This window comes from Pseudomyrmex gracilis, unplaced genomic scaffold, assembly GCF_002006095.1.
Source record: "Pseudomyrmex gracilis isolate BER0280 unplaced genomic scaffold, ASM200609v1 scaffold_81, whole genome shotgun sequence".
Taxonomy (NCBI): domain Eukaryota; kingdom Metazoa; phylum Arthropoda; class Insecta; order Hymenoptera; family Formicidae; genus Pseudomyrmex; species Pseudomyrmex gracilis.
In genome coordinates, this window is record NW_018020665.1 from 29,549 (window position 1) to 52,644 (window position 23,096).

General features: G+C 36.8%; 4 protein-coding genes across 4 annotated transcripts; 2 read left to right on the forward strand and 2 right to left on the reverse strand.

The window, feature by feature from the left end:
• The first annotated feature begins 1,221 nt into the window (after positions 1 to 1,221).
• Positions 1,222 to 14,721, forward strand: LOC109855116. The gene is made up of 6 exons (XM_020428976.1): positions 1,222 to 1,758; positions 2,218 to 2,632; positions 5,143 to 5,540; positions 5,787 to 5,843; positions 6,057 to 6,286; positions 12,939 to 14,721. Exons 1-6 carry the CDS (start codon positions 1,275 to 1,277, stop codon positions 13,737 to 13,739), a joined length of 2,385 nt encoding a protein of 794 aa, XP_020284565.1. The 5' UTR covers positions 1,222 to 1,274; the 3' UTR covers positions 13,740 to 14,721.
• Positions 6,850 to 8,969, reverse strand: LOC109855119. The gene is made up of 3 exons (XM_020428980.1): positions 8,558 to 8,969; positions 8,099 to 8,281; positions 6,850 to 7,631 (listed from the first exon to the last, which is right to left on the reverse strand). Exons 1-3 carry the CDS (start codon positions 8,793 to 8,795, stop codon positions 7,456 to 7,458), a joined length of 597 nt encoding a protein of 198 aa, XP_020284569.1. The 5' UTR covers positions 8,796 to 8,969; the 3' UTR covers positions 6,850 to 7,455.
• Positions 14,722 to 14,887: 166 nt separating the features above from the next.
• Positions 14,888 to 16,597, reverse strand: LOC109855121. Its single transcript, XM_020428982.1, has 2 exons — positions 15,828 to 16,597; positions 14,888 to 15,459 (listed from the first exon to the last, which is right to left on the reverse strand). Exons 1-2 carry the CDS (start codon positions 16,090 to 16,092, stop codon positions 15,272 to 15,274), a joined length of 453 nt encoding a protein of 150 aa, XP_020284571.1. The 5' UTR covers positions 16,093 to 16,597; the 3' UTR covers positions 14,888 to 15,271.
• Positions 16,598 to 19,835: 3,238 nt separating this feature from the next.
• Positions 19,836 to 22,500, forward strand: LOC109855137. Its single transcript, XM_020429009.1, has 4 exons — positions 19,836 to 20,053; positions 20,201 to 20,265; positions 20,354 to 20,503; positions 21,422 to 22,500. Exons 1-4 carry the CDS (start codon positions 19,836 to 19,838, stop codon positions 21,715 to 21,717), a joined length of 729 nt encoding a protein of 242 aa, XP_020284598.1. The 3' UTR covers positions 21,718 to 22,500.
• Positions 22,501 to 23,096: the final 596 nt, after the last annotated feature.

A 23,096-nucleotide genomic window follows, 5' to 3' on the forward strand; every position in this document is an offset into this window, starting at 1 on the left:
AAACTTTCAGTATAATGGAACCTGTCAGAACGAAGACAAAAGTCGCGCCTCCTCGTTCATACTCGTGTGGTATCCTTTCAGAGTCTTTCGTGTCGCGCGCGGAACGGCTCGTAGTCAGTACTCGCACGGGACCACCAGATTTAATCCAATGATTATTTATATATCACCCCGTATTGGGATCATCATGTAACTTATCATGTTATTTATAAATAAATTGTAATTTTTAATATTATAATTCTTTTTTTATAATATTTTAAAACCCGATTGTGATTTTCTTCACATCCAAGTGTTTCCTCGAATATCCTTTCTTAGAAATATTCTTCATTGCAAAAATTACAAATTCTGTTCAACGTAGAATCGCGTATTAACGTGAAACCTGTCGAAAATAAAATTAAATTATTAAACTTAGCAGTTTGAAAATACAACATCTTGTAAAATTAAAAAAAAAGTGATTTTCAAATTTTAAACTTAATGTCAATTGATACAATTTGCGTCTGTAGATATTAAAACAGTCAAGATGTGCTAAGGTCTAGAAATAATTAATACAATTCGATACACGTTTTGTTCAAACGTTTGATCGAACGATGCGAATTATGTTCGTTCCACATTCGCCACGCAAATTCGACAATTATATCTGTGCTACTTGCGTTCCCAATTTTTCTTGTCTAAACCATCAACCCTGTTGTCTCCCATCAATTCGACGATATAACGATCTTCCCGACGCTCCATTCTCCGGCCGACGGAAATTACTCTTCCTCGGGTGCATCCGGTGTATCGACCAAGCGTCAGTATACACGCACGAAATACAAAGTATACTTTCGCTGCTTGTAAAATCTACCGAGTGAAACCAATTGTTCTGTCGTGTGTGAACCACCTTGACGCCTATATAGGTGAGCGTTCGCGGGTGCAGGATGATCAGTAGTTTTACGGGAACCTGTGTCGCTCTGTGTTCTCTCGCGTGCGATATAAAAATCCAAGCTCTATCATTGATCGAAAAACTTAATTGCAGTTAAAAAGAGAACGAAGTTACAACAAAGTTTAAAAATGTGAAAAGTAGATAGACTCATGTTTTGTTTTTTTTTTTTTTTTTTTTTTTTCAGTGTAAATAATATTGTGCCTGTCATCTTGAAACGAGGAAAGCTTAGTGTGTCGTCTACATAGAACGTTTCTTCAATTCGAATCTTATCAACTTTCTTTCTCACACACATTCACGTCCAGTTTCGCTTGAATAAAATTCTATTTGAGACGTGAGAGTAGTTAATTATAACTTCAGGATGAAAAGCGAACTTCGTTATCTGTGTCTGCTGGTTCTCGTGTCCACGAGCATCACGGTGATCATGGGGCCGAAGAATGACGATGACACTCTGGATAACGGACAGTCCTACAGTTTCGGCGAAACTTTCGGCATATGTATGTCGAAGAAACAACACGGCACATTCGAATGCGCGAATCGTGGTATTTTAAGCACTTTACAGTCGTTGAATGACAAAGATAGCTTGAAGGTCGGAAAGATACGGCTAGACAGAGCGGAGGGGTACGGCAGGGACCTGTTGGATTTGGACTACGATCCCAAGGATTTCACGAATATCGTAAAGGCGGCTACCAGATTGATGGAGCGTCGTAATATCAAGTGGAATTTGGATAATCTATATCCCGGATTGCAGATGCGCGTAGGACCAATGTTAAACGGAGACGGAGTGCTAGAATTTGTTCTTAACGAAAGAGTCGCCTCGTTTGGCGATAGACAGTCTGGTCCTGGTGAGCTAGATTTATTTTATTTTAACGCTCGAAAACGTCTCAGCTTTTTGTTACCGTGTATCTATCTTTGACAAATCGTCTTTTGAAATAAAATTGAAAATACAAAGTACGTTCTAATAATATTCTTTTTTCTTTTTCTGTCTTTTTGTTATTGTTATTTATTTAAAATTACTTTTGCGTAACTGACATAACGTAAAAGTTAAGTGACAGCATTACAAACTGATTTCTAAAAAAAAAGTAACGTAAAATTGTAAAAAAAAATTGCTTGAAAAAATTGTTGTTTATTATTACATTAAATTACTTTAGTTGCTCAGCACGGAACCGAACCGTTCTCTCGAGCTTCTTATCTCGGTTAAGAAACGTTGCACCAGCTGTTTCCAGGGACGTTCTCCAGTAGGCAGCACGATCAAGACTATACACTTGATTGGTAAAATTCAAGGTCAAATTCTGTCATTTCAGGAAGACAGCTGACCAAACACGTGTTATTGCCATTTCTCTTGGGTTTTAAATTTAACCTGGCATCACTGATTCCACTTATGTTCGGTTTTCTGCTTATTGTGACCAAAAAGGCCTTATTGCTCACAAAAGTGGCGCTATTTCTCAGCGGTCTCCTGGGATGGAATTCGATCTTTTCCGGTGCCTCAGCGCCTTACGCTCCGAACGGGTTCAATGGCTTTCCCGCATACGGACAAGAAATGCCGCCGGGTATATACTCCCATTACGATCATCACTTCCCGCAACGGCCTTACAAAATGTTGCAGAATTTCGTTCCTTATGATCAGCACGTTATTCGAGAAGTCGTCAACGTTTACGAAGGAGACAGTGATTCGGGACAAGACAGACAAAATACAAAGAAATTCGTTTGGGCTAAAGAGTAACTGAGTGTAACACGCTTTAAAATAATTAATATGTTGACAGAGGAAAATTGTAATTAAACTAAACATTTGTCTTCTAGATCTCGTGTATTGTTCCTTGGATTTTGTTGTATATTTCCTTGGATAAGTTGTAATTATTTTATATTAAATTTCTATTAAAATTTATTATATTAGTATAATGTATAAACATTTAAAAATAAAAACTTTTTTACTAAAATTTTTAATAATGATTAATTTTATGATACGTAAAATTTAATACAATTAATTATATATTTCGCTAAACAACATTACGTAACTTGGCCACAAAAATATTTTCACACAAAAAAATACTTTACACAAGAGTTCCGTTTCATTATAGTAAACAGGTTTTGCAACGTAATTCACGGTATCGAAGCGAATCGAATTAATAAAGAAAGAGGACGTGCGGTATATCGTTCTAGCAGAATGATTACGATCATTTCTTCTCGTCTGTAATGTGCAATAATATTCTTCATTATGAATTTACTGTCGATTTCAAATACCTGACCGCAAGTATGAAGATCGTCACCGTGATCCTGAAATTTTCACTCCGCGATACGTTCATTGTTCTCAAATCTATTATTACATCGTCCTTTCTTTCGGTCGTCTAACTGTACCGCTTCTCTTTCTCTCTTTTTTCTCCTTTCCCCTTTTCCGTCGCTCTTGCCTTACACCATCCGCAGGAACGGTGATTGTTACATCCGGGAAACACATTTACTCGTAAAGGGAAATATACTACCGTGTCTTTACGGTCATGCAAAAACACACACAACGCGTAACATCCTCTGTCAGGTGTAACATCGAACGTGAGGATGCGTCATTTGTATCAGTGCTCGAGAAAGTTTTTTTTATTTTATGTTTCTTTTAAGATATAATTTTGCAGTTTTTTTAAATAAAGAGAAAGATTTAAGAAATCTTAAATATTAAAATTACTTTCGGTTATAACATTGATTGAAAAAAAAAAAAAAAACAATTTGCCTCTAAAATTCTGCACATTTGCAGATGCGAGTTTTGATGACTGAAGAAAACGAGATTCTGGAAGGAAAAGGAAAAAGAGATACTATTTTGGAAAGAAAAGTAATGTTTCTGTTGATAGTGATAATGAGTAATAGGACCGTGACAAAAGCTCGTATTCGCACGTACGCTTTCTTCTTGATAATTACTTTCAGTGTGTGTCATTAAAGTAGGAAAGAGTAAAGTGGATAATAAACACTTGGCCTCATATATAATAATCGATGTCGATGCAACTGGAATTCACCGAGACGACACACGCGGAATTGCAAAAACACGGAACTCTCTCTCTGTGACTATTATGACAAATAGCGCGCAGTTGGAAAAAGTCTTCAGAAATTAAATACACTGAACACACACAGTGGACAGCGTTAATCAAGTCCATTACCGTATAATTGCTCAAGTTGTTTACAGAATGTAGCTCGTCACGGAGCGTAATCTGTGTCAGATTAACAGTATCTTGGCTGCTGCGTTAATAAGTTCTTTGACCTTGATTAGTGTATTGTATAGTGTATTGTACTACACATGTAACAGTTAGACTTTTTTATGTAACAGTTATCTTTTCATGATTTCGACATATAATTATTATAATTATTTAATTGTTCTCAATGTAAATGAATGTTTGTTTTCTTTTTCCTTATTTGCCGAACATCAAAAAAATTGTTCTTTAAACAAAATGCACATTTTTTATGCAGCGTAATGTTTCGTAATTTTTTCGATAATCAATATCGTTATTCTTTTCTCCACTTTTAGGAGAGTAAGATATTATAAGCGTAACATAGTGTGCAAAATAATAGGTATGTAATTTAAATTGATCACATGTTAAGATTCATATCTCACTTTGTATCGTTTAGAAGTAATAAACTCTGGCCAAATTAATTAAAATACCAGCTTTTTATCAGTATAATGAAAACAAATAAACCCGTAATGTAATAACCGTTGTACTCAGACAGCACGCGAGGTTAGCCGTGCATGCAAACTGGCGGATAATTCTACTACGATTTCCATTGGTTTTGCGCTTGCAATCACGTCTGGCCCGAAGAGTATCGTTTCGTTCTACCTGCATTCCGATGTGATCCTAATACGTCGCTATTAACGATAGTTGGCGCGGCGGAGTTTTAAGGCTCGTTTGACAACCAGGTCAGAACAATAGCTACGGGGCTGTACGACATTGTTTAGTTAAGAGAGCCTCTCCTCCCGTTGTTGTAGCGTTAAACAGCGCGTGGATCAGAGCGCGTGTATACTAAGAATTTTAAATGACGTTGGGAAGGAGAGACCACAAATTGGTGCACACTTATATAAGTCAGAATGCGATAGGATTTCTGCGAGTAGTAGTCGGTGAGATTTACTGAGCTGACCAGCTAACCAGAAGCGGAGAAGATACAATAAAATATTACGTACAGGAAGAAGAACGTTAAAAAGAAATAACGGTGGTGGAAACGGCTACAGAACTTCTGGAAACAAAGACAATCGCGTGAATGTCACAGAAGATTACGATGGAAAAGCGGCGTTCAACAATTGGAATTTTATGTTTTCTTTGTCTCGCGATATTCTGCAATGTGGTGATCGCCAAAAGTGAATACGTCAAGCTGTTCGAACGATGCACGAACGAAAAGAACACCTTCGACTGCTTCAAGCGGCGTGCCTTAGAAATACTCGACTCGGCGATCCAGGATGATTCCGTGTACAAAATTAACGATTACATTTCGATAACCAAAGACTCAGACGCGGCGAAGAAATATAATTCGATGATGTCGGAAAATAGCACGGATCTGAGTCTTGATCAGAAATTGGACAACAAGTTTTACGAGTACTTGTCGTCGAGAAGTGTGAAATTAACGATACCAGGAAATGCCTTTGAAGGAAATGCTTTTGAAGGTAACGGCACTTCGGAGTTATTGTTAATAAATTATAGTACTAAAGATAAACTTTAAAAAAGTTTTTAAATTATTCGTCACGTGATAAAAATCATAATCTACAATAATTTATAATCAATATTTCTTTGTGTCAACAAAAAAAACATAAATTGCTGCGAAATATACATAAAGTATAGAAAATATTTATTTTTGAAAGAAAATATAATTAAACATTATTTAAAAAATAAAATATTTAAAATCTTTGCAGGAAGGAAGAAAAAGAAAGGTTATGGGTATCTAATAGTAGCGGGTGCTGTATTAGCAGGTGAGTATTTTTTACGTAAAATGTATAAATATAAATAAAGACGACGATTTTTTTTTGAAAATCGTTCTTATTACATATCTGTTCCCTCACATTTTAACGTTTAAAGTTAAAAAAGTTCAAAAACTAAAAACAATTATTAAGAAAATAAATTTGAACCTTCTGGATTTATTCATGAAATCATCAATTATTTGTTTATCAATTGTTTGTTTTTAGGCATGATGGCTCAACTAGCTTACGGAAAAATAGCATTTCTCGCTGGTACGGCGTTGCTGACAGCGAAGATGGCTTTAGTTTTAAGCGCGATAGTCGGTCTAAAAAAGCTCGTATCGAGCGGAGGTGGTGGACATGAAGTAATTTATGCAACAGCGTCGGAACACCATGGAGGTGGCGGCAGCAGCGGATATGGTGGTGGCGGATATGGCGGTTGGCAACGAGCAATGGAAGTCGTTCCGCCAACTTGAGTTACACTTGATATATAATGTAGAAAAACTTTATGAAATATATAATTTTATAATATATACATATGCTGTAGTTAAGCAACTTTATGATATAGTTAATATGTTCTTTGTTAATATGTATCTGATAAAAACTTCTAGAAATTTCTTCTTTTATTTTATAGTGTGTATTATTTATTATTTATCTAGCTATGTAATAACATTAAATTTCTGTACATTAATTCTCTCGTTTTTAACTTTTATAATGTGTATAATATTGCATGAAAGAAACAGATCACTGCATAATTAAAAAAACATGACTTTTTACTTTGCATAATAAAAATATTTTTTATACTGAAATATCATGTTTTAATAATTATGATTAATTCCATAATAAAGTGTTGACATAAGAATTTGGCATGAATTCTTATCAGTTTAACAATTTTATTTCCGATACATGAATCAGCAGTAATTAAAATGCAAATGTAAATTTAAAATATTGCAAGATACATATATACATACATGGATAAAGATATTTGTAATTTATGATGTATTATAATATATTTTTAACATATATACACAATTTTGTAAAATAAAAACTACTCTGTATTATATCTAAATATTACCAGTTATAAAATTAATCAGTTAAAAATCCTCGAAATATATTTTGTACAAAGAGAAATAAAATATGTACCGGGAGGATATTAGTGAATGATTTATTATTACCCGTATTTGCAAGCTTACACACTAATGATATTGCATAATTTTGAATGTTTGATGTAGTGACAAATCTTTTTACAATATAAGATGTAGCTTGAAATTGAATCTATTTGTGTTCAACATATTTATCTTAGAACGTAATCATATTATGAATATATTACACTTTCAAATCTTTTATAATTTTAATATATAGGTTTTACTATTTATATGTTTTTAAACTATGTAAATATTTTAATGCATGCAAATTGTATAAGATTTGAAAATGTTTTTCACGCATAGTTATACAACGAAAAAGACTTATAGATGGATGCATCTGTATAAACGGTGTTCTACAAGAATTAAATACATTTACATTGGTAACTTTTTTTCTAACATCAAACACTTTAGTAAAACACAGTACGCTTTATAAATAACTTTAAAAATAATTTATATATATTTTATATGTCGGTTATTAGTTATTAAGATACTTGAGATTTATCTCTGTCAAAGAAATGTCGTCGCTTTCGATTTCGATGATTATAGTCCAACTCTTCTCCGTAGTCACTACGATGATCGTAATCGATACTTGAACTATGAGTTTGTACGTAACTAGTATGTGGATGCTTTACTATTTCATAAGAGACACTTTCATGACCTGAAAAAGAATTGAGATTAAATAAAATATCTGATTTAAAGTTTTATGAACACGTCAATATTATATTATATTGTATATTATATTATATTATATTATATTATATTATATTATATTATATTATATTATATTATATATAATATTATACATATTAGGTTTTATTACATATATTATTTTGTTTTAAAGTTGATTTTGAAAAGATTTTTTTAAAAGTACAGAAAATAAAGAGGTTTTTTTTATATACCGTTAAATGTGTTTAAAAGACACGTTTTGCATACAGAAGCAAATTTATTGTTAAATTTGTTGGAAGCAAATCAAATTAGTATAAAATAAAATGTGAAAACAATGTCTGAAGAAGTTAATTTATAAACGTTCACGCCTCAAATATTACATAATTTATAAATGTCACACCTCAATAGTTTCACTTTATTTACTTTATAAAACTTAATCTACCTACCGTATTTACGTACCATTCTTTTTTATAAGTGCAGCAATGGCAATCGCTAAAGCTATTTTGGCAACCAACACTGCCTTTCCTGCAAGAGCTGCGACTCCATGTAAAAGTCCATAAATTAATGCTCCCTTCATAGCCGCAATCATCAAGAATATTATTCTGCCATAACCTTTTTTATTCTTTTTGCCACGAGCAGAAACTAAAATGTAAAATATTTATTAGTACAAGTAATTGTTATTTACTCTAAGAATTTAACTTTAAAATAAATCTTAAAATTTATTATTCACAATTTTATAGTGCGTGTTTGAACACAGTCAGTAAAACTTATATTTTTTATTTCTATAATTTCTTTTAGTTGTTTATTTAGTAGAGTATTTTTCTCTCTTTTTTGTCTAAAATGATGTAAAAGAATTGTTTATTTTATTCAATTATTGTACAACAATTTTGTAAACAGTAAAACAATGTTCTCTCTCACCTTCACTTATCTCTTCATTGTCAGTAAAATGTTTCTTTCTACCGATCCGCGTTTGGTCCCTGCGATTAGACGAAGAAGCAATTGCTGTTCTGTTGATGTTACACGTGGATATGTCACCCTCATTGCCGGCACACTCGTCTACGTCCGAAGTTTGCAGAAGTTTTCTGTTCACGGGCTCGCAAGAACAACTGGCGATAAAACCGCCTAATATCAGACACACGAAGAGTCGCCAAAGCATGTTCGACTAGGACTGGCGTTTTACCGAGATCGTCATATTTATAGATAGCTAGTAATTAGTAGCAATGGCGATGCAAAGTGATGACATACAGAGCGTGAATGCATCTATGGTAAGATGCATCATGCGCGTAAAATTATTCCTACCGGTGCTTGGTGAGGTTCCGTATGTTTCTGCACGCACGTGATAGGTACGACTGACAGAGAGTATTATGCCGTCGTTGTTACAATGTTAAATGGAGTGCGCATGTGAGAGAAATTAAATTTCAGCGATGCGCATCGTGTCGATGTGAATCTCATCCGAAGTAATGCAGATTGTGTGTGCAACGACGTAAACTGGCTCACATGAAAATTCCGATTGTAGCGTAGATACGAATAAAAAAGAAGCAGAGGAATTACAGTAAAAGAAACCAAGAAAATAATGCGCGAAATTGTGTGGGAAAAGAGTAATGTGAAAACAATTTTAAAATTATCGAAATCGAATATCGGCATCAAAGAGTATCTTGGTCAGCGAAAGCTATTTTTACAACATGATGTTATGTTTTGCAGCTTGTAAGAAATGTAAATTTATTGTTATATCAAATAGACCGACAATAGAAACGTTGTTACAGAAAGTAGGGAGTGAAATACATAATTAATTTACATGTTACAATATCGCTTATAATTAACGATTTAAATATAGATTTGATGTACGTACGTTTCCCTTATTACAATAATGTTTTTTATTGCTTTCTAGTTTTATTTACTTATTTTTTCTATTACACTCATGATTAACTCGTCATATTTAAAATGTTTCATTAAAATGTTTACAGTATTTTAATTAAAAATCATTAATCTTTATTATTAGAAATGTCTAATTCCGACGAAACATCATCGAGTTTTACATCAGAATGGAAGAGAAACACCGTTCTGGCTTTATTACTCACGCGACGATTGCATATTAAACGCAGGCGCGAGCTACGAATTAAAAAGGTAAGTAGATTGTCACCAAGTGAATGAGAATAAGCTTTTCACTTGTTCCCGCTCCCACGATTCTTCCGCATCAGAAAGTGGAGAATAAGGCTTAAAAAGCATGATCTTTTTCTTCGGCGAATGTTTTGTATGCCACTGGGCCAATCGAGCATCCTCGATTCACTACTCAAAGTATGCGAGCCCTCCGAAGGTTACCAGCTACACGTAGAGTGTATTTTCGCATGTAACGAGGAAAGAATGCAGTTTCCGCGCACTTAAGTGTGACTATCGTCTGAAATTTCCTAAACCTCTTCATAAGACGGAGACGTAACTCAAACAATTTCTCAGAAAAAATGTTTTAACATTTTAACGACATTAAAAATATCCGAAGTACGTGACTGTACAGACATATTTTTTTATGTCTGTTGGATAAATTAAATATAATAAAAATTAAATACATTCTCTTATTAAGTATATTTTTTTTTTTTTTTTTTTTTTTATTAAATTGTCGTTTATTATAGAGTTTCATACACGTAGCGCACGAGTCGCGCTCTATCAGTTTTGATAGAACGGTATAAAAAATTGTCGATTTTACTTTATTAAACATAGCGATTTAGTAGTGAGCCCGTATAATAAACCAAGTCAGAACCTTGCGAATCACCAGAACGTGCGAATCACCACCTGTTGCTGATCGTTGACCTGAATCTAATAACAGGCAGAAACGTCCTGGTCTTGTATCTAAAATATCTCCCGCGAAGAAATCACTCATGACGGTTTAACCTATTGCCTCACTTTTATTATTCCGGAAACTTGTTTTCTCTGCTATAACCGGGCTTTTGTGTGTACAGGTATCATTATTATGCAAGTCCCTCTCTAGACTGTCTACTTCTCTATGTTATTTTCTTTGCTTTTGGCGATAAGTATTAAAATTAAACACCAATGGGATCCAATGGGAACGTACCCTAGCTCGGAGCTATCCTAATTTTCGGAAGAAGGAAACGGGCGTTATTGTGCGACCCGATAGTTCAGAAACTATTCTCTCGACGAACTTCCGCAAATTAAACATTGAGAAATGAATGAAATAATTAACGCGATGTCATTAAGATAAATTGTCTGTGCTGAAATGTTCTACTTGTCTACTTTTGCGAACAATCGAAAGTTCACCGCGCGCTCGCGACTTTCGAGACACGCGGTATCAGATAACGTATAATAATCGGAAGTTCCGACCGCGTACTCTACGTAAGCTCATTGCCGGGGAATCCATTTCTCGCGCCGTTCGTGAGAATATAACTGCGCGCACATTCAGAATGTGGCACGGGCCTTAATACAGTTAAACCACGTCTGTGTGTGGACCCGCGCGTCGGCACTGACTATGGGATAATCGCGAAGTAGGCAACACGGAGGATGCATCGTTGGCTGTTGTCGCATTAGAGATGCGCGCTAACCTCGATCGAGTATGTCGACGAATGCGCGCAGCTTCATGGTACTAACGTGATACGACGAGAAAATAGAATACATTGGTCTGAATAGTCGCGAGCTTATATGCGCCGTCAATTCTTACCCGAGGTTCTAAGTGATTCTGCACACGAATTGCCATTTTCTCATTCCTTACACGCAAATTTACATTGATATCTTAAAAGAGAATGATTTTAAACGCAGCTATTCAGAAACAAGTGTCGTTGAACAAAATACGTGTTTCTTATTATTCGTCTGATAAATTGTGAACACGTGACACGAAAACTATACGGTAAAGATATTAATAGTAATTAAAAAGATTAAGTAATTACGTGCCATAAAGCATACAACACACACTCCGTAATATTCATTCACGTTTACATGTGTAATTTCCAATTATTGCTATTATATATAGTGATGCGCGAACACGGCGAGTCGGTTTATGTAAAACACGTCGGAGATTTCGTTCTATATATGTAATCGCACAACGCGATTTGTACAAATACGGAGCGCTACGCAATTACAAATTTACTGTTGCGCAACATTCAAGATCGTATCATCACGAAGAGTGTTACTGTTCTGTTCGTTTCGCTTTACGCATTGCAAAGTCAATAAATCTGGAACGTATCCAGCTGAAAAAAATAAAACCGGCGAGGATAACTTAAATTATTTATATTCTTTTCTATGTTTTTTTGCAATGTATTCTCACTTCTCTTGCTATCTCTTAGAGGGTTGAAAAGTTATGTTATAAAAAACTTGGAGAAAAGAGAAAGAGACTCACGCAACGATTTAAACGTAAATACGCAAATTGTTCATTATCCACGTACGCGAAGTATCATGAGAATGATGTGCCGATGCCAGGGAAAGTAGATCATCCGTGTTGATAATCCTTAGTCATAGCGCGCCGCAGGAAAACTGGCGATAGGAAGGTCACGGGTTGTCCGCAACCTGGAACCAGTTTCTAGCATCTCCACGTTATGTTAGGGGTCAGTGAGATCACGGTGCCAGGTACGCAGCCAATGCAATCCTCTCCTCTGGTCTTCTCTACTTTTGCTTCTCCTCCCGCGCCGGTAAGATACGAATCTCAATGTACATCACGTTGCCGCGCGAGAGACGAATATACATGCACACATACTTGTTTCAATGTACACAACATCCACGGCGAAATTTAATGAACGAATCGCGTGGCGGCGTCGACCAAACACAGCGACGTCTCTCGATCTCGAGAGGCGCGAGTGGGTCTCTGTGTCAGAAGGGGTCACATGCTCATCGCGCTCTACCACCATGAGAACTTCTACCCCCGTCATCCCGCGCGCCCGCCGTAGCAGCTGTCTAGCGCGCTAAAAGAGAAGGAAGGAGGATGAAAGGACGAGAGAGGAGCGTTCGCGAGGGGAAGAGAGAATGGAGAAGAGGATTATCCACTCATACACGTGAGGTCGCGTATCTTCACGTGCACATCCGTCCGTTAATACGACAGAGATATACATCACCCCCTTCGCGAAGAATGGTATCTAGGAGGCTGGCACGACACTCGGTATATATCGGCCCGGAGACTTCGTCCTGACGCCAGTTCTCTCTAGTCGAGGATCATTCAGCTCGTGGATGCGCGCGACTTTTTCGCATCTTCTCGACTAGTCACTTCGGATTTTTGAGTCGCGTGTCTTTCCTCTGCGCGTGATTACAAGAACATAAACGAGGTGTCTGTGTGATTCGGTCAGTACCTTGATATATCGTATACTGATCGATCGTGAGTTTGGAAAGCTTATCGAGAATGTCGGCGTTTAAGAATTTAATCAAGTGGGTGCTGCTGTTGTTAGTCTGCAGTGCAACTGTCCGCGCCGATGAGGACGGATTTCTCGATCGAGGATACCGCGCTCTGTATCGTATCTATGAGGATTGCGAGCACCGCAATATGGCTGTGACGCCGTGTCTGAAGAAGAAGGCGATCGCCTTCTTCGAGAGGCTCGGTCGCATACAGACCTTGCCGATCAGCGAAAATCTCGAGCTGGTGCGAGTCGCGCCCTTGGACGACGGCACGAAAAACACAATGTCCGATCTGGAGAAGACTCTGGCCAGGACCAACGGCGGCGCCACGGACGAGATCCTCAACGAAATCTTGTTCGAACGCGTGGCCGCGCTAATGAACAGCTTCAACGTACAAATCAGCTTACCAAAGACAAGTTCCGGCGAGTTGAAGCGAAGTGTCGAGGAAGGTCGCGGCAAGATGAAGAAGATGATGGGTATGATGATGATGGGGATGGCGATGAAACTCGCCGCTATGGTCCCCATCGCTATGGGCGTGCTTTTCTTGCTGGCGGGCAAGGCTCTGATTATTAGCAAGATTGCCTTGGTGCTGTCGCTCATCATCGGTCTGAAGAAGCTACTGAGCCAGAAGCAAAATGATCATCATGGCGGCGGCTGGCAATCTAGCGGTGGCGGATGGGACAGGAGCTTGAAGGGAGACACACTTGTTTCGTCAATGACGGAAGCCGATCGTGAATATGCGCAGACTCTGGCTTACAGCGCGCGGCAGAAGCACTGAGCAATCAACGGTAATGGAAAAAGGAAGCAACGGGAGCATCTTCGAATATCGGGAGAGAGCAAGGCCTGTATCTAAAGGAGCAAGCTTAGTACGCGATTGCGAAGACAGTTCGAGACACATCGAGAAACAGATTTGATTATTTATTCTTACTGACAAATTAATTTTTGTACTTTGGCAGTTTTGCAATAATGAAGAAAAAAAAGGTGTGTAAAAACAAAATGTATCAGTGACGTTGAGGAAGTAGATAAGTCGTGAAAAAAATATGACTAAAGTTTTTGAAATAAGGATAAAATAGAAAAGAAGTCTATTATATGAACGAACTGTCTCGTCCCGTGTAAATTTTTACAAGTCTGATCGCTTCCTGCGCGTGATTGTTGATACAAAAATAATCAAAATAATTAATATGTCGATCTTTTCTCTGTTTAACGGTGTTCGTTATTAATGACGTAGCTTGCTATTTAATTAACAGAACGGGTATATAATTATACGTGCAACATAACGAAGATATTATTCCCATAATAAAGAAATGTGTACAGGACACAAAACTCGGGTGCAAATCGTTGCAACCGTAAAACAAAAGAAGTTGCAACGACAGGTGTGTGTTTGTACTTCCATCGCCCGGTTGCACCGGCAAATAAACCAGCGAATTGATAGCGAGAGAGAGATCATTTTCGCGCACGCGAGTTTCTAACGGTTACGGTCTCACGTTTTTTCTATTGACAATCGGAACGCGATCAGCCTCGAAGTCGAGCACGAAAAGACTTCATTGTTATATTTATCAGCCGAATTTGCAGTCGTTTCTCAGCACACATAAAGAGTATATTTATATTTATATAACATGCTCACACTTATTTATTTTTAGATTAATAAAATAACCTTAGTTATATGTATGTATACTTTGGAATGTGTAGCTTCCGACAAGTACTTACACTTAATATCTGTAACTATATTAACGTTAACGTTACTAAAAAAAAAAAAAAAACAAAAGAAACAATTGTGCGTCATAAGTTTAACGATTTCAAAACTCGAGTATCGATATATAGCTAATAGAAAATATCAATTTCATTATTTTATAAAAAATCTGTCTCTCTTGATAATTTATTATAACACAATAACTTATATATATATATGTTACAATTTACGTAATATTTATTTTGCAATAATTATAATAAGTGCAAAATTTCTTATATCTTTTATTTACGAAAATATTGAAAAATAATTTGCTTCTCGATGTTTAATAAGTATTTGACGATGCGACGCATTCTACGAGATGTATACGAGATGTACATGCGCGCGTTTGACCCGAGAAGCGATTATAAATTCGGCCTTTAAGCGTTTCTTCTGTGCACACAGGCGCTTGATATTTTCTCAGAGAGATAACACAATAATTAGTTATACATAAATTTACTTCGATTATAAATTATTTTACGAAATAAAGTCATGTATCACTCTCACTTCTTTGTGTATTTTGATGCGCTCCTTTCAAAAATCCTCCTGTCACGTTCTTCTTCTCCCGTTTTTTTTTTTGTTTGTCAATGCACTTTCAATCCAAGTACCGCGGCGAACAACGAGAAAAAGAATCCCGCAAGAAGCGTCGTTCCCTTGAGGAGAATCAAACCTCCGATCAACGTCGGTATCAGAGCTATAAATTTCAGCTTGTACGCCATCAGCAACGCCAACATCGTACGGTCCATTCTTCGTTTCCTATTTCGCGGCCGATCTGAAAAAAAAAAACAAAAGTGTTACGAAAACCATATAAAACATACAAAAACCGTACAAAATACTACGCGCTTTGACATAAGAAATATTCATCAATTAATTTCTCTACCGTTAAGAATGTACTTTAAAAACAAATATATCGACGTACATATATCATATTTCAATAATAAAAGGTGTTATATCAAATAATACCGTTATATAACGGTATTGTTCATCATAATTATCATCACGCTCCATCAAGACGACAATTCGCGAATGTAACGATCGCTACTTCATTTTTTTGTGTCAACGTTTTATACACAGCGCTGGCGTATTGCGCTATAAACGCAACGTCAGCAAGGTATTATGATGCTACTTTTGATTAAGTACCTCGTTCCTCCACTTCGGTCTTGGAATGCACGCCATGTTCGTCCCGAACGTGCCTCCTGTCTTTGGCGATGCGACTATTGGTCGAGGAAATCGGATTTTCTAGCGTGTTATTGCCGTACGCAATATACCTGAGGACCTTCTGACCTAAAGTGACGGCTGTTTCTTTCTCCTGTCGTTTCTCTTGCGGCGATCTCGAATACTCCATCGTCCGGCTGACGCAATTCAAGGTCAGCAGAATCGCGACCAGGTTAACTCTCGACAACATCTTTCCACGCGTTCATGAAGAACGGGCTCGCGCCGGAAATCCACTGGCGGAATCTCTCTACTCGCGGTTTCGTCTTCACGATCTCGGAATCCTTATCTCATTGTCAGAGATCCTTGTCATCATCGCGCATTGATTTGACCAGGTCACAGAACATCCGACTTAATGTCTTTTTGAATTTTTTTAACATCCAAATGAACACTTCCTTCCGCGCGACAGATGGCTGCTCACGAGAGATCGACGCGTGACAACATACCTTCTCGTTGCAAGCCCTCTCGGTTAGCTTTCGTTCCGGATACAGAATTATGATGTCTTTGGCGGAGATCAATTATAATAAATATATAAAGCTAGTGGAAAGAGAGAATGAACGGTGCAACGATCAACCGCGAACTAACCGATCCGCCGTTGATGCCCCGACGACAAACCGGCCGGATACTAGCGTCGTATACGCTTCAGTTGCCGGGAAAATCGACAGTCCGTGAAAAATGAGCAGAGCGACCGGTGAGGCAGCGATATATACGCATACGGCAAACACTATGATCCAAATTGTCAGTACCCGATATATATGTCAGACTATATCGCGGAACGGTATATGGCGGTGGTAGATAAGAAGGTGCCCTCCGGGTGTTGCCACCATATTGTCAAGAGAAAAGGAGTGGAAGACCGAAGCGGCTGGCTTATAGGAACGGAAGTAATCCGCAGGATGCGTTGCCGTTGTTTTGCGACAAACGCGAATTTTTTTTTAGTTACGCCGCGCAGACATCCGGGCCGAAGAGAAATGAATGGTTCTTTTCCGTGTAGGAAATTCCTCGTGTCGTGTCGAATCGCTCGCGTGATTCGATCTCCGGTTTCTCTTATCTCGAGAATCGTTAAATTCGGTTTTTTTTCACGCAATTTTTCATGCACTTTCTTCTTCCACGTATTAATTTCGTATTATAATTGTAAAATTAGTCGACGGCTGTTTTTCTTCGATCGAAAGTCACACGCGATATTTTCACGGGAAAATAAAATTCCTAAAAATAACTGTTGTAGCGTTACTTTTGTTTAGTTCATTCTCGAGTAATTGAAACAATAGGTAGGTTGAGTCTGTAAAAAAATCGTATTATTTTGTTTCACTTCACTTCATTCGCTTTTTTTTTTTTTTTTTAATTCTGTGTTACTCTGCGAATCATATTTTCTATAAAATATCAATTTGCCTTTTTCGTCGGAGCGTCTTGCTCTCTTAACAGGTCGTCGCGGACTGCGCCGCACCCTACCTTCCGCTACATATTTATCTGAAGCATCGAAAATAGTCGAAAACATGCAGTTCCGCCCAAGTGCGCGCTAAGATGTTGCGCGCATCGCAACCCAGCAATACAAATGAGCGTCCGACCCGCGGGATAAGAAATTAGAAATCTACGCGTACGTGCCGTGAGATCCCAAATGATGATTTTGATGATCCTGACTGGGATTCATTTTTTTTTTTCGGTCACGCCCGTCAAACACGTCGGGTTATTGCGCTAATAATCCACGGCAACTTCAAATGATCCTTGCAACTCTCGAGGCTGTTATCTTCTTGCTGCGTTTAACGCACCAGTTTACGCGTATCTAGGTATATAGGTTCGGATCTGCGGGCATTTTTTTCTCTCTCTCTCTTTCTCGCCTAGTCACTTTCTATTTATGATAACGCGAGAATATTGGCATGTCAGTTTTGTCGTAATAAGAATATTGTAATGATGTGGTTAAAACCGGTTTAATAGATGTTTTGTTTTGTTTTGTTTTGTTTTTTAACGCGATTGAACGTTTAAAAATAACTTTATAAGGTAACGCAACATTGAGATTCAAATAAGACAGAGATCGTATAATCAAAACTTATCTACGGAGTGTTAAAGTGATTTGTTCTCTTGCTCGCAATACGTGGGTCGAAGCTTACACGATAAATTCGTATAATTTTGCTTATTTGAACGAGATAGAAGCTAATGCGCTTTAATGCCCGCTAAGCTGCGAAAAAAGCGGTGAAATGATAATAACTCGCTGAATAATTAAGACAAAGGCGAAATAATATACATCGGATCGCTCGCGCACGAGATTGATGAAACAAAGCGTTGCGTATAGCGTGAAACATGCCCATTTTGTTCTAATGATTAATGACACGGTCGTAAAACGCTTTCAGCAATCATCACCGTTCTTATCTGCTCTGAAAATCACGCGTATTCGCACGCGCACTTGTGTGTTGTCGAACCAATATTTAGCAGCTATTATCACGTGTGTATACTCTCGCCGCAACTTTCCTCATACTCGGATAATATCTCGCATCGGAGCAATTTCACGTACAGTAAACCTATATATTTACAATCGCAGAGAATCTGCATGCACTGATTACGCACCGATATTGAAATCGTCTTCTTTTTTTTGACGCATTGACCTCGTCTCGCTAATGGAAGTTATTTTTAGCCGTTGAAAACATTTGTTTTGTTTTGTTTTTTTTTTGTTTCAACTTAAGTTATAATCTTCATTGCCCTTAAAATTATATTACAAATTACCTGTTTGAACAGAAATAGCAACAGCATCATTAGTCGAATCCTTCGTGTATGAAGCCGGCAACCCACATATCGGTACGGTAGTTTTATTCATGTGCCACCTAGGACATATTATGTATTACGGATTCGCGGAAAAGAAGTAAGGGATAATTTGACTGCTTCCTTCTCGAACTTGAACTCTCAAATGACAATGGTCGCGTTGAACAGAGAGAACACACCGGAAGGTGAAATAAGGAAGATGAGCACGTTGCGAGAGTGCTTCTCTCGCTACGCACGTTGAATCACTATTGTCGTGTGTTACCGTTAGTTTTCTACAGCTGCAACACTGTAAGATAACTTTTAAGTAAAATACCGTGAGTGTTTAGTCGAGTTTTTTGAGTGCGGAATTACACACCTGTGTATAATATTTTATATATACTTACGTGCGGACATAAGTTTTAAGATAAATGAACGACGCGAAGACATCTGTCATTGATGAGACTAAAACTGACATTACATAATTATCGTAAATTTTATTATAAGCGTAATAGATATATCATTTGTCAGTCCTACTTACATGTAAAACTGTTATTACTGTATTATATTGCCGCTGGCCGTAGCAATTTTCGCGAATAACGGATGCTCCCCAGAAGAGAAATTTGTCATTAGCGACATATAATTCGATTTGTAAAAAAAAAAAAATGTATATATATAACCTCGTTCCAAATATTCAAATTATAAAATAGTTTATACACTACACTTAAGCGCGCTAGAAAAAAGTGGGACACGCAAAACATATTAAGTTTCAGAAAATTCTCTGAAATATGATCTGAATAATATGATCTGAATAAAAATGAGCTATTCTCTGACAGTTCACTCGATTTTATTAAGTTGTTTTTTCATTCAGATAAATTCGTTTTTGCGATTATAACAAATGATGCTTACAATTTGTATATCTTGCGCAATAAAACGGCTATTCGTATGCCACTATAATTTGCATACTGTTCAGCGTGTGACATATCTCGATATTTCATTTTTCCAATTCCATTACCATCAATCTCTTCATAGCTGAGCAGCAGCGTAACATCGACGAAGCAACAATTTGTCTAAACGCCGTTTATCAAATTTCAACTGATTCATCGACATGACGTCTGGATTCGCTTTCGGTAATATACCTATTAGCTTGATTTGCATTACCTCTGGTTTACTTTTCCGCGACAAACAGGCCGTAGGACGCGTCGTCGTCGAATGGGGAACGTCTTCGTGCCGCGGCTGCTCGAGTGTGAAACGAACTCAATTGATAATGGACGTCGCGGCACTCTCACGACGAAAGACAATAACGACAAAGACGTTTGGACGAGGAGAACGATCTACTTTGCCCCGGACGAAATGTTTCAGGGAAGATTCCTTCGAGAGCGATCAGCGTCGCACCGACGTCCAATGATCGAGGTAGAGCAGCTCGGGAGGTACGGGAGTGGACGTTGGATCCTTCGTCACGCATCAGTACCAAGTTAGATAGGTAGTCTCCTTCTCTGAGCTTTTCACGGACCCGGTATATAAACTAATGGTTCGGTCTCGCAAGAATGTCAGTTAACGTATTATTGGCGAAGAAGTTGGTCGCGATTGCAAGATACGCAAAGTTTTTGGGCTTATCCAGCGAGTGGTGTGTTGGGAAAACGTACGAAAAAGAAAAGAAACGAACTCTCCAGATGATAGAAAGATGTTATCGTTGTACGTGCTGCTTTTTCTGTCAATACTCGTTACAGCACAGGGATCGCAATCATCAGTGACAAAGACGGACCGAGAAACGCTGAAGAAAGATGCCTCTAAAAACACATTAGATTGGATTGGTGAAAGCTTCTTAAATGCCGTTGACGCACTTTACCCCGCTTCGAGATCGTGTGGTGATGTGGAAGGTACACTGATAACAGTAAATATTTGTGGATAGACGTGGCTCGTGAGGCAACTTTTTTCTTTCTCCTAATTGCTGCATGTTGATAAAAAAAGATTTTAATATTATTTTATATTCTATATAGGTCAAACATTATAGTAGGTTTTGTATGTTGTCTATATTTACTTAAAACAATATTTACATTTATATGTTTTACAAGCAATTAAGAATATTGAAGTGATGCTTGTAAAAAGATAAAAACACACTGTTGTCAAATCTTACAATATCGCAAATATTTCACTTTTAGTCGTTGTATAAATTATTCATTACTTTTATGAACTATAAGAATATAAGACAAATTAAAGACACATACAGGACAATATAGAATTTACAGTTATAGAAGACGCGAAACGTAAAAACTGAATAGAGCAAATTTTTATCGTGGCATTTCAGTCTCAATTGTTAAGACTAAATAAATATTCGTAAAAAAAGAATTGCGAGATCGCGTGTTAATCAAATGCCGTTAAAGGAGCGTGTAATTGCGCTCTTTTAATGGACGTGTTATTCATTACGTTGTAATGCTTTTACGGGGTTACGGAACCCGCCGATACAAAAACATAAGTGCTTTCTACTCTAATTCATCTTATTAACTTCCGTGACGATCGTGCCTAATAAGTGAAGCACACTTCAATGAAGATCGATGTGTACATCCTGCTATTTAAACATCGTCTTTTTTAATATACTTCAATATTTTGTTTTTTACTTAGCCAGTATGTTTAATAGAACGTTACTGTAATGTAATGTAATGAATTATCTACGTGACACGTGATGTCAAGTGGAAACATGATTCTTTACCGTATGTTTTAATAATGTAACGAAGCATCGAAAAATCGTATAAATTTCACACATACAGATGTATGATGAAAATTGTCATTAATTACAGGGCGTAAAAAGAAATACAAACTGAACAAATACATTCTGCCCATGATCATCGGATTTATATTGATAAAATCAATTCTACTGCCCATCACACTAAAGGCACTGGCTGTTCTAAGTGGAAAAGCCGTTGTGCTGAGTTTGATGAGCCTGATACTGGCGGCCATAGTTGGATTAAAGAAGGTCGCTCACAAGGAAGACAGCTATGACAAGCACAGACGGCAGGACACATTCGATTTAATGGGCGAGATACAGGAATTCGAGCCTTATAGACTGTACAAAGAACGACGTAGAAAGAAATGAAAAAATTAATAGTTACAGATTTTGGATAATGTATTTTGGTTCCTCGAATTTTTTCTATATTCTAACTTTAATTTATTTAGAATTTTATAACTTTAGATATATATATACAAGAGGAAAACTGTAAGTTCCACGAGTAAGAAAAGATTAATTTCTTCGATTTATTAGTACTACAAATAAGGTTTTTTTATCAATTCTATTTATTTACTTTTACCGTCTAAGCGTAGAAAATCGTGAATAATAAGGTGAAGATCAGACATTGTAAATATATGATAAAGTAAATATATGATAAACATAATATATTTGCATATATCTCTATTACCGAACAGATCAACCATGTCAGCGCGAAAGTTCGAGTTAACATTAATTTCGTCAATGAAAGAGAATTTCACACAACAGTTGTGTTAAATGCTTGTAACTGTAGTGATTGAAATCACGCTAAATGACATACATTCGTGAAAGCAAACGACAGTGAAGCTTGCAAACAGAAATTTTTGTCACACGATGTTATAAATAGATGTAGTTTATTTATATATAACATATAGTTGTATATGTATTTATTTATTTGTATAATTATATATTTATTTATTTATTACGTAACAAAATTGTTCTTGAGATGAGTCATCTGAATGCATTCCGAACTCATTTTACCGATATGATGTAAGAAAGAGAGAAAGTTTTGTTCAAGAAGAACTAGTTTGTAAACAGGATATCCTCGTCGTTGCAACTATACATAAAAGCTAGATTATTCAACCGTGTAGAAATAAATGTGTCTTTAATAACAATTTAAATACGAACCATGTATAAATTTTTTGTTAAATAAAAATACAAAACATTTTTGTAACGCATCTGATAATTTTCTGAAAAAAAAAACTTGTTGTTCTCAATTGTCACAAAAGGAATTTGTCATTTATTATGATGTGTAAGACACATTACTATTTGTGCTATAAAGATGTTAACGTGAACAATATCTCGTACAGAAAATGAGAGAAAGCTAGAAAGAAATCTTCAATAATTCACTCAAAGAACAAAACGAGAAAAAAAAATAAGATAACAGAGAGTCTGTGACCCGAATATAGGTCGCTGGCTCTCTACATCTCTAATATACTTCGAAATACCCTTAAAGGGTTTCTCTGTTCTATAATCACCTCTCATCTTTCGATTTAAAAAAAACTTGTGCGTATGTAAACTGTGCGCGATCCTCGATATCATTTATCTTAGTGACCGCACGAGCAAATAAAATGTAATTACTGATTTTTTGTATTGCGACAAATAAATAAATTTACTAAGAAACGCATTTCGTTTCCATTACGAATACATACATAAACCGTCCTACGCGAATTTTCCGAAATAATCGCATCCGTCGTTCTATCAGTATCCAC

What these genes read in the sequence shown, in the direction of transcription:
- LOC109855116 (XM_020428976.1), top strand. Translation starts at nt 1,275, where the DNA reads ATGAAAAGCGAACTTCGTTATCTGTGTCTGCTGGTTCTCGTGTCCACG. An exon ending in CGATAGACAGTCTGGTCCTG is followed by an intron (nt 1,759 to 2,217) that starts GTGAGCTAGATT and finishes CTGTCATTTCAG; the next exon opens with GAAGACAGCTGACCAAACAC. An exon ending in GTTGGCAACGAGCAATGGAA is followed by an intron (nt 6,287 to 12,938) that starts GTCGTTCCGCCA and finishes ATCGTATACTGA; the next exon opens with TCGATCGTGAGTTTGGAAAG.
- LOC109855119 (XM_020428980.1), bottom strand. Translation starts at nt 8,795, where the DNA reads ATGCTTTGGCGACTCTTCGTGTGTCTGATATTAGGCGGTTTTATCGCC. An exon ending in CAATGAAGAGATAAGTGAAG is followed by an intron (nt 8,282 to 8,557) that starts GTGAGAGAGAAC and finishes TTTACATTTTAG; the next exon opens with TTTCTGCTCGTGGCAAAAAG. An exon ending in TGCACTTATAAAAAAGAATG is followed by an intron (nt 7,632 to 8,098) that starts GTACGTAAATAC and finishes ATTCTTTTTCAG; the next exon opens with GTCATGAAAGTGTCTCTTAT.
- LOC109855137 (XM_020429009.1), top strand. Translation starts at nt 19,836, where the DNA reads ATGGGGAACGTCTTCGTGCCGCGGCTGCTCGAGTGTGAAACGAACTCA. An exon ending in GAGGTAGAGCAGCTCGGGAG is followed by an intron (nt 20,054 to 20,200) that starts GTACGGGAGTGG and finishes TTGGCGAAGAAG; the next exon opens with TTGGTCGCGATTGCAAGATA. An exon ending in GAGTGGTGTGTTGGGAAAAC is followed by an intron (nt 20,266 to 20,353) that starts GTACGAAAAAGA and finishes TACTCGTTACAG; the next exon opens with CACAGGGATCGCAATCATCA.
- LOC109855121 (XM_020428982.1), bottom strand. Translation starts at nt 16,092, where the DNA reads ATGTTGTCGAGAGTTAACCTGGTCGCGATTCTGCTGACCTTGAATTGC. An exon ending in GACCGAAGTGGAGGAACGAG is followed by an intron (nt 15,460 to 15,827) that starts GTACTTAATCAA and finishes TTTTTTTTTCAG; the next exon opens with ATCGGCCGCGAAATAGGAAA.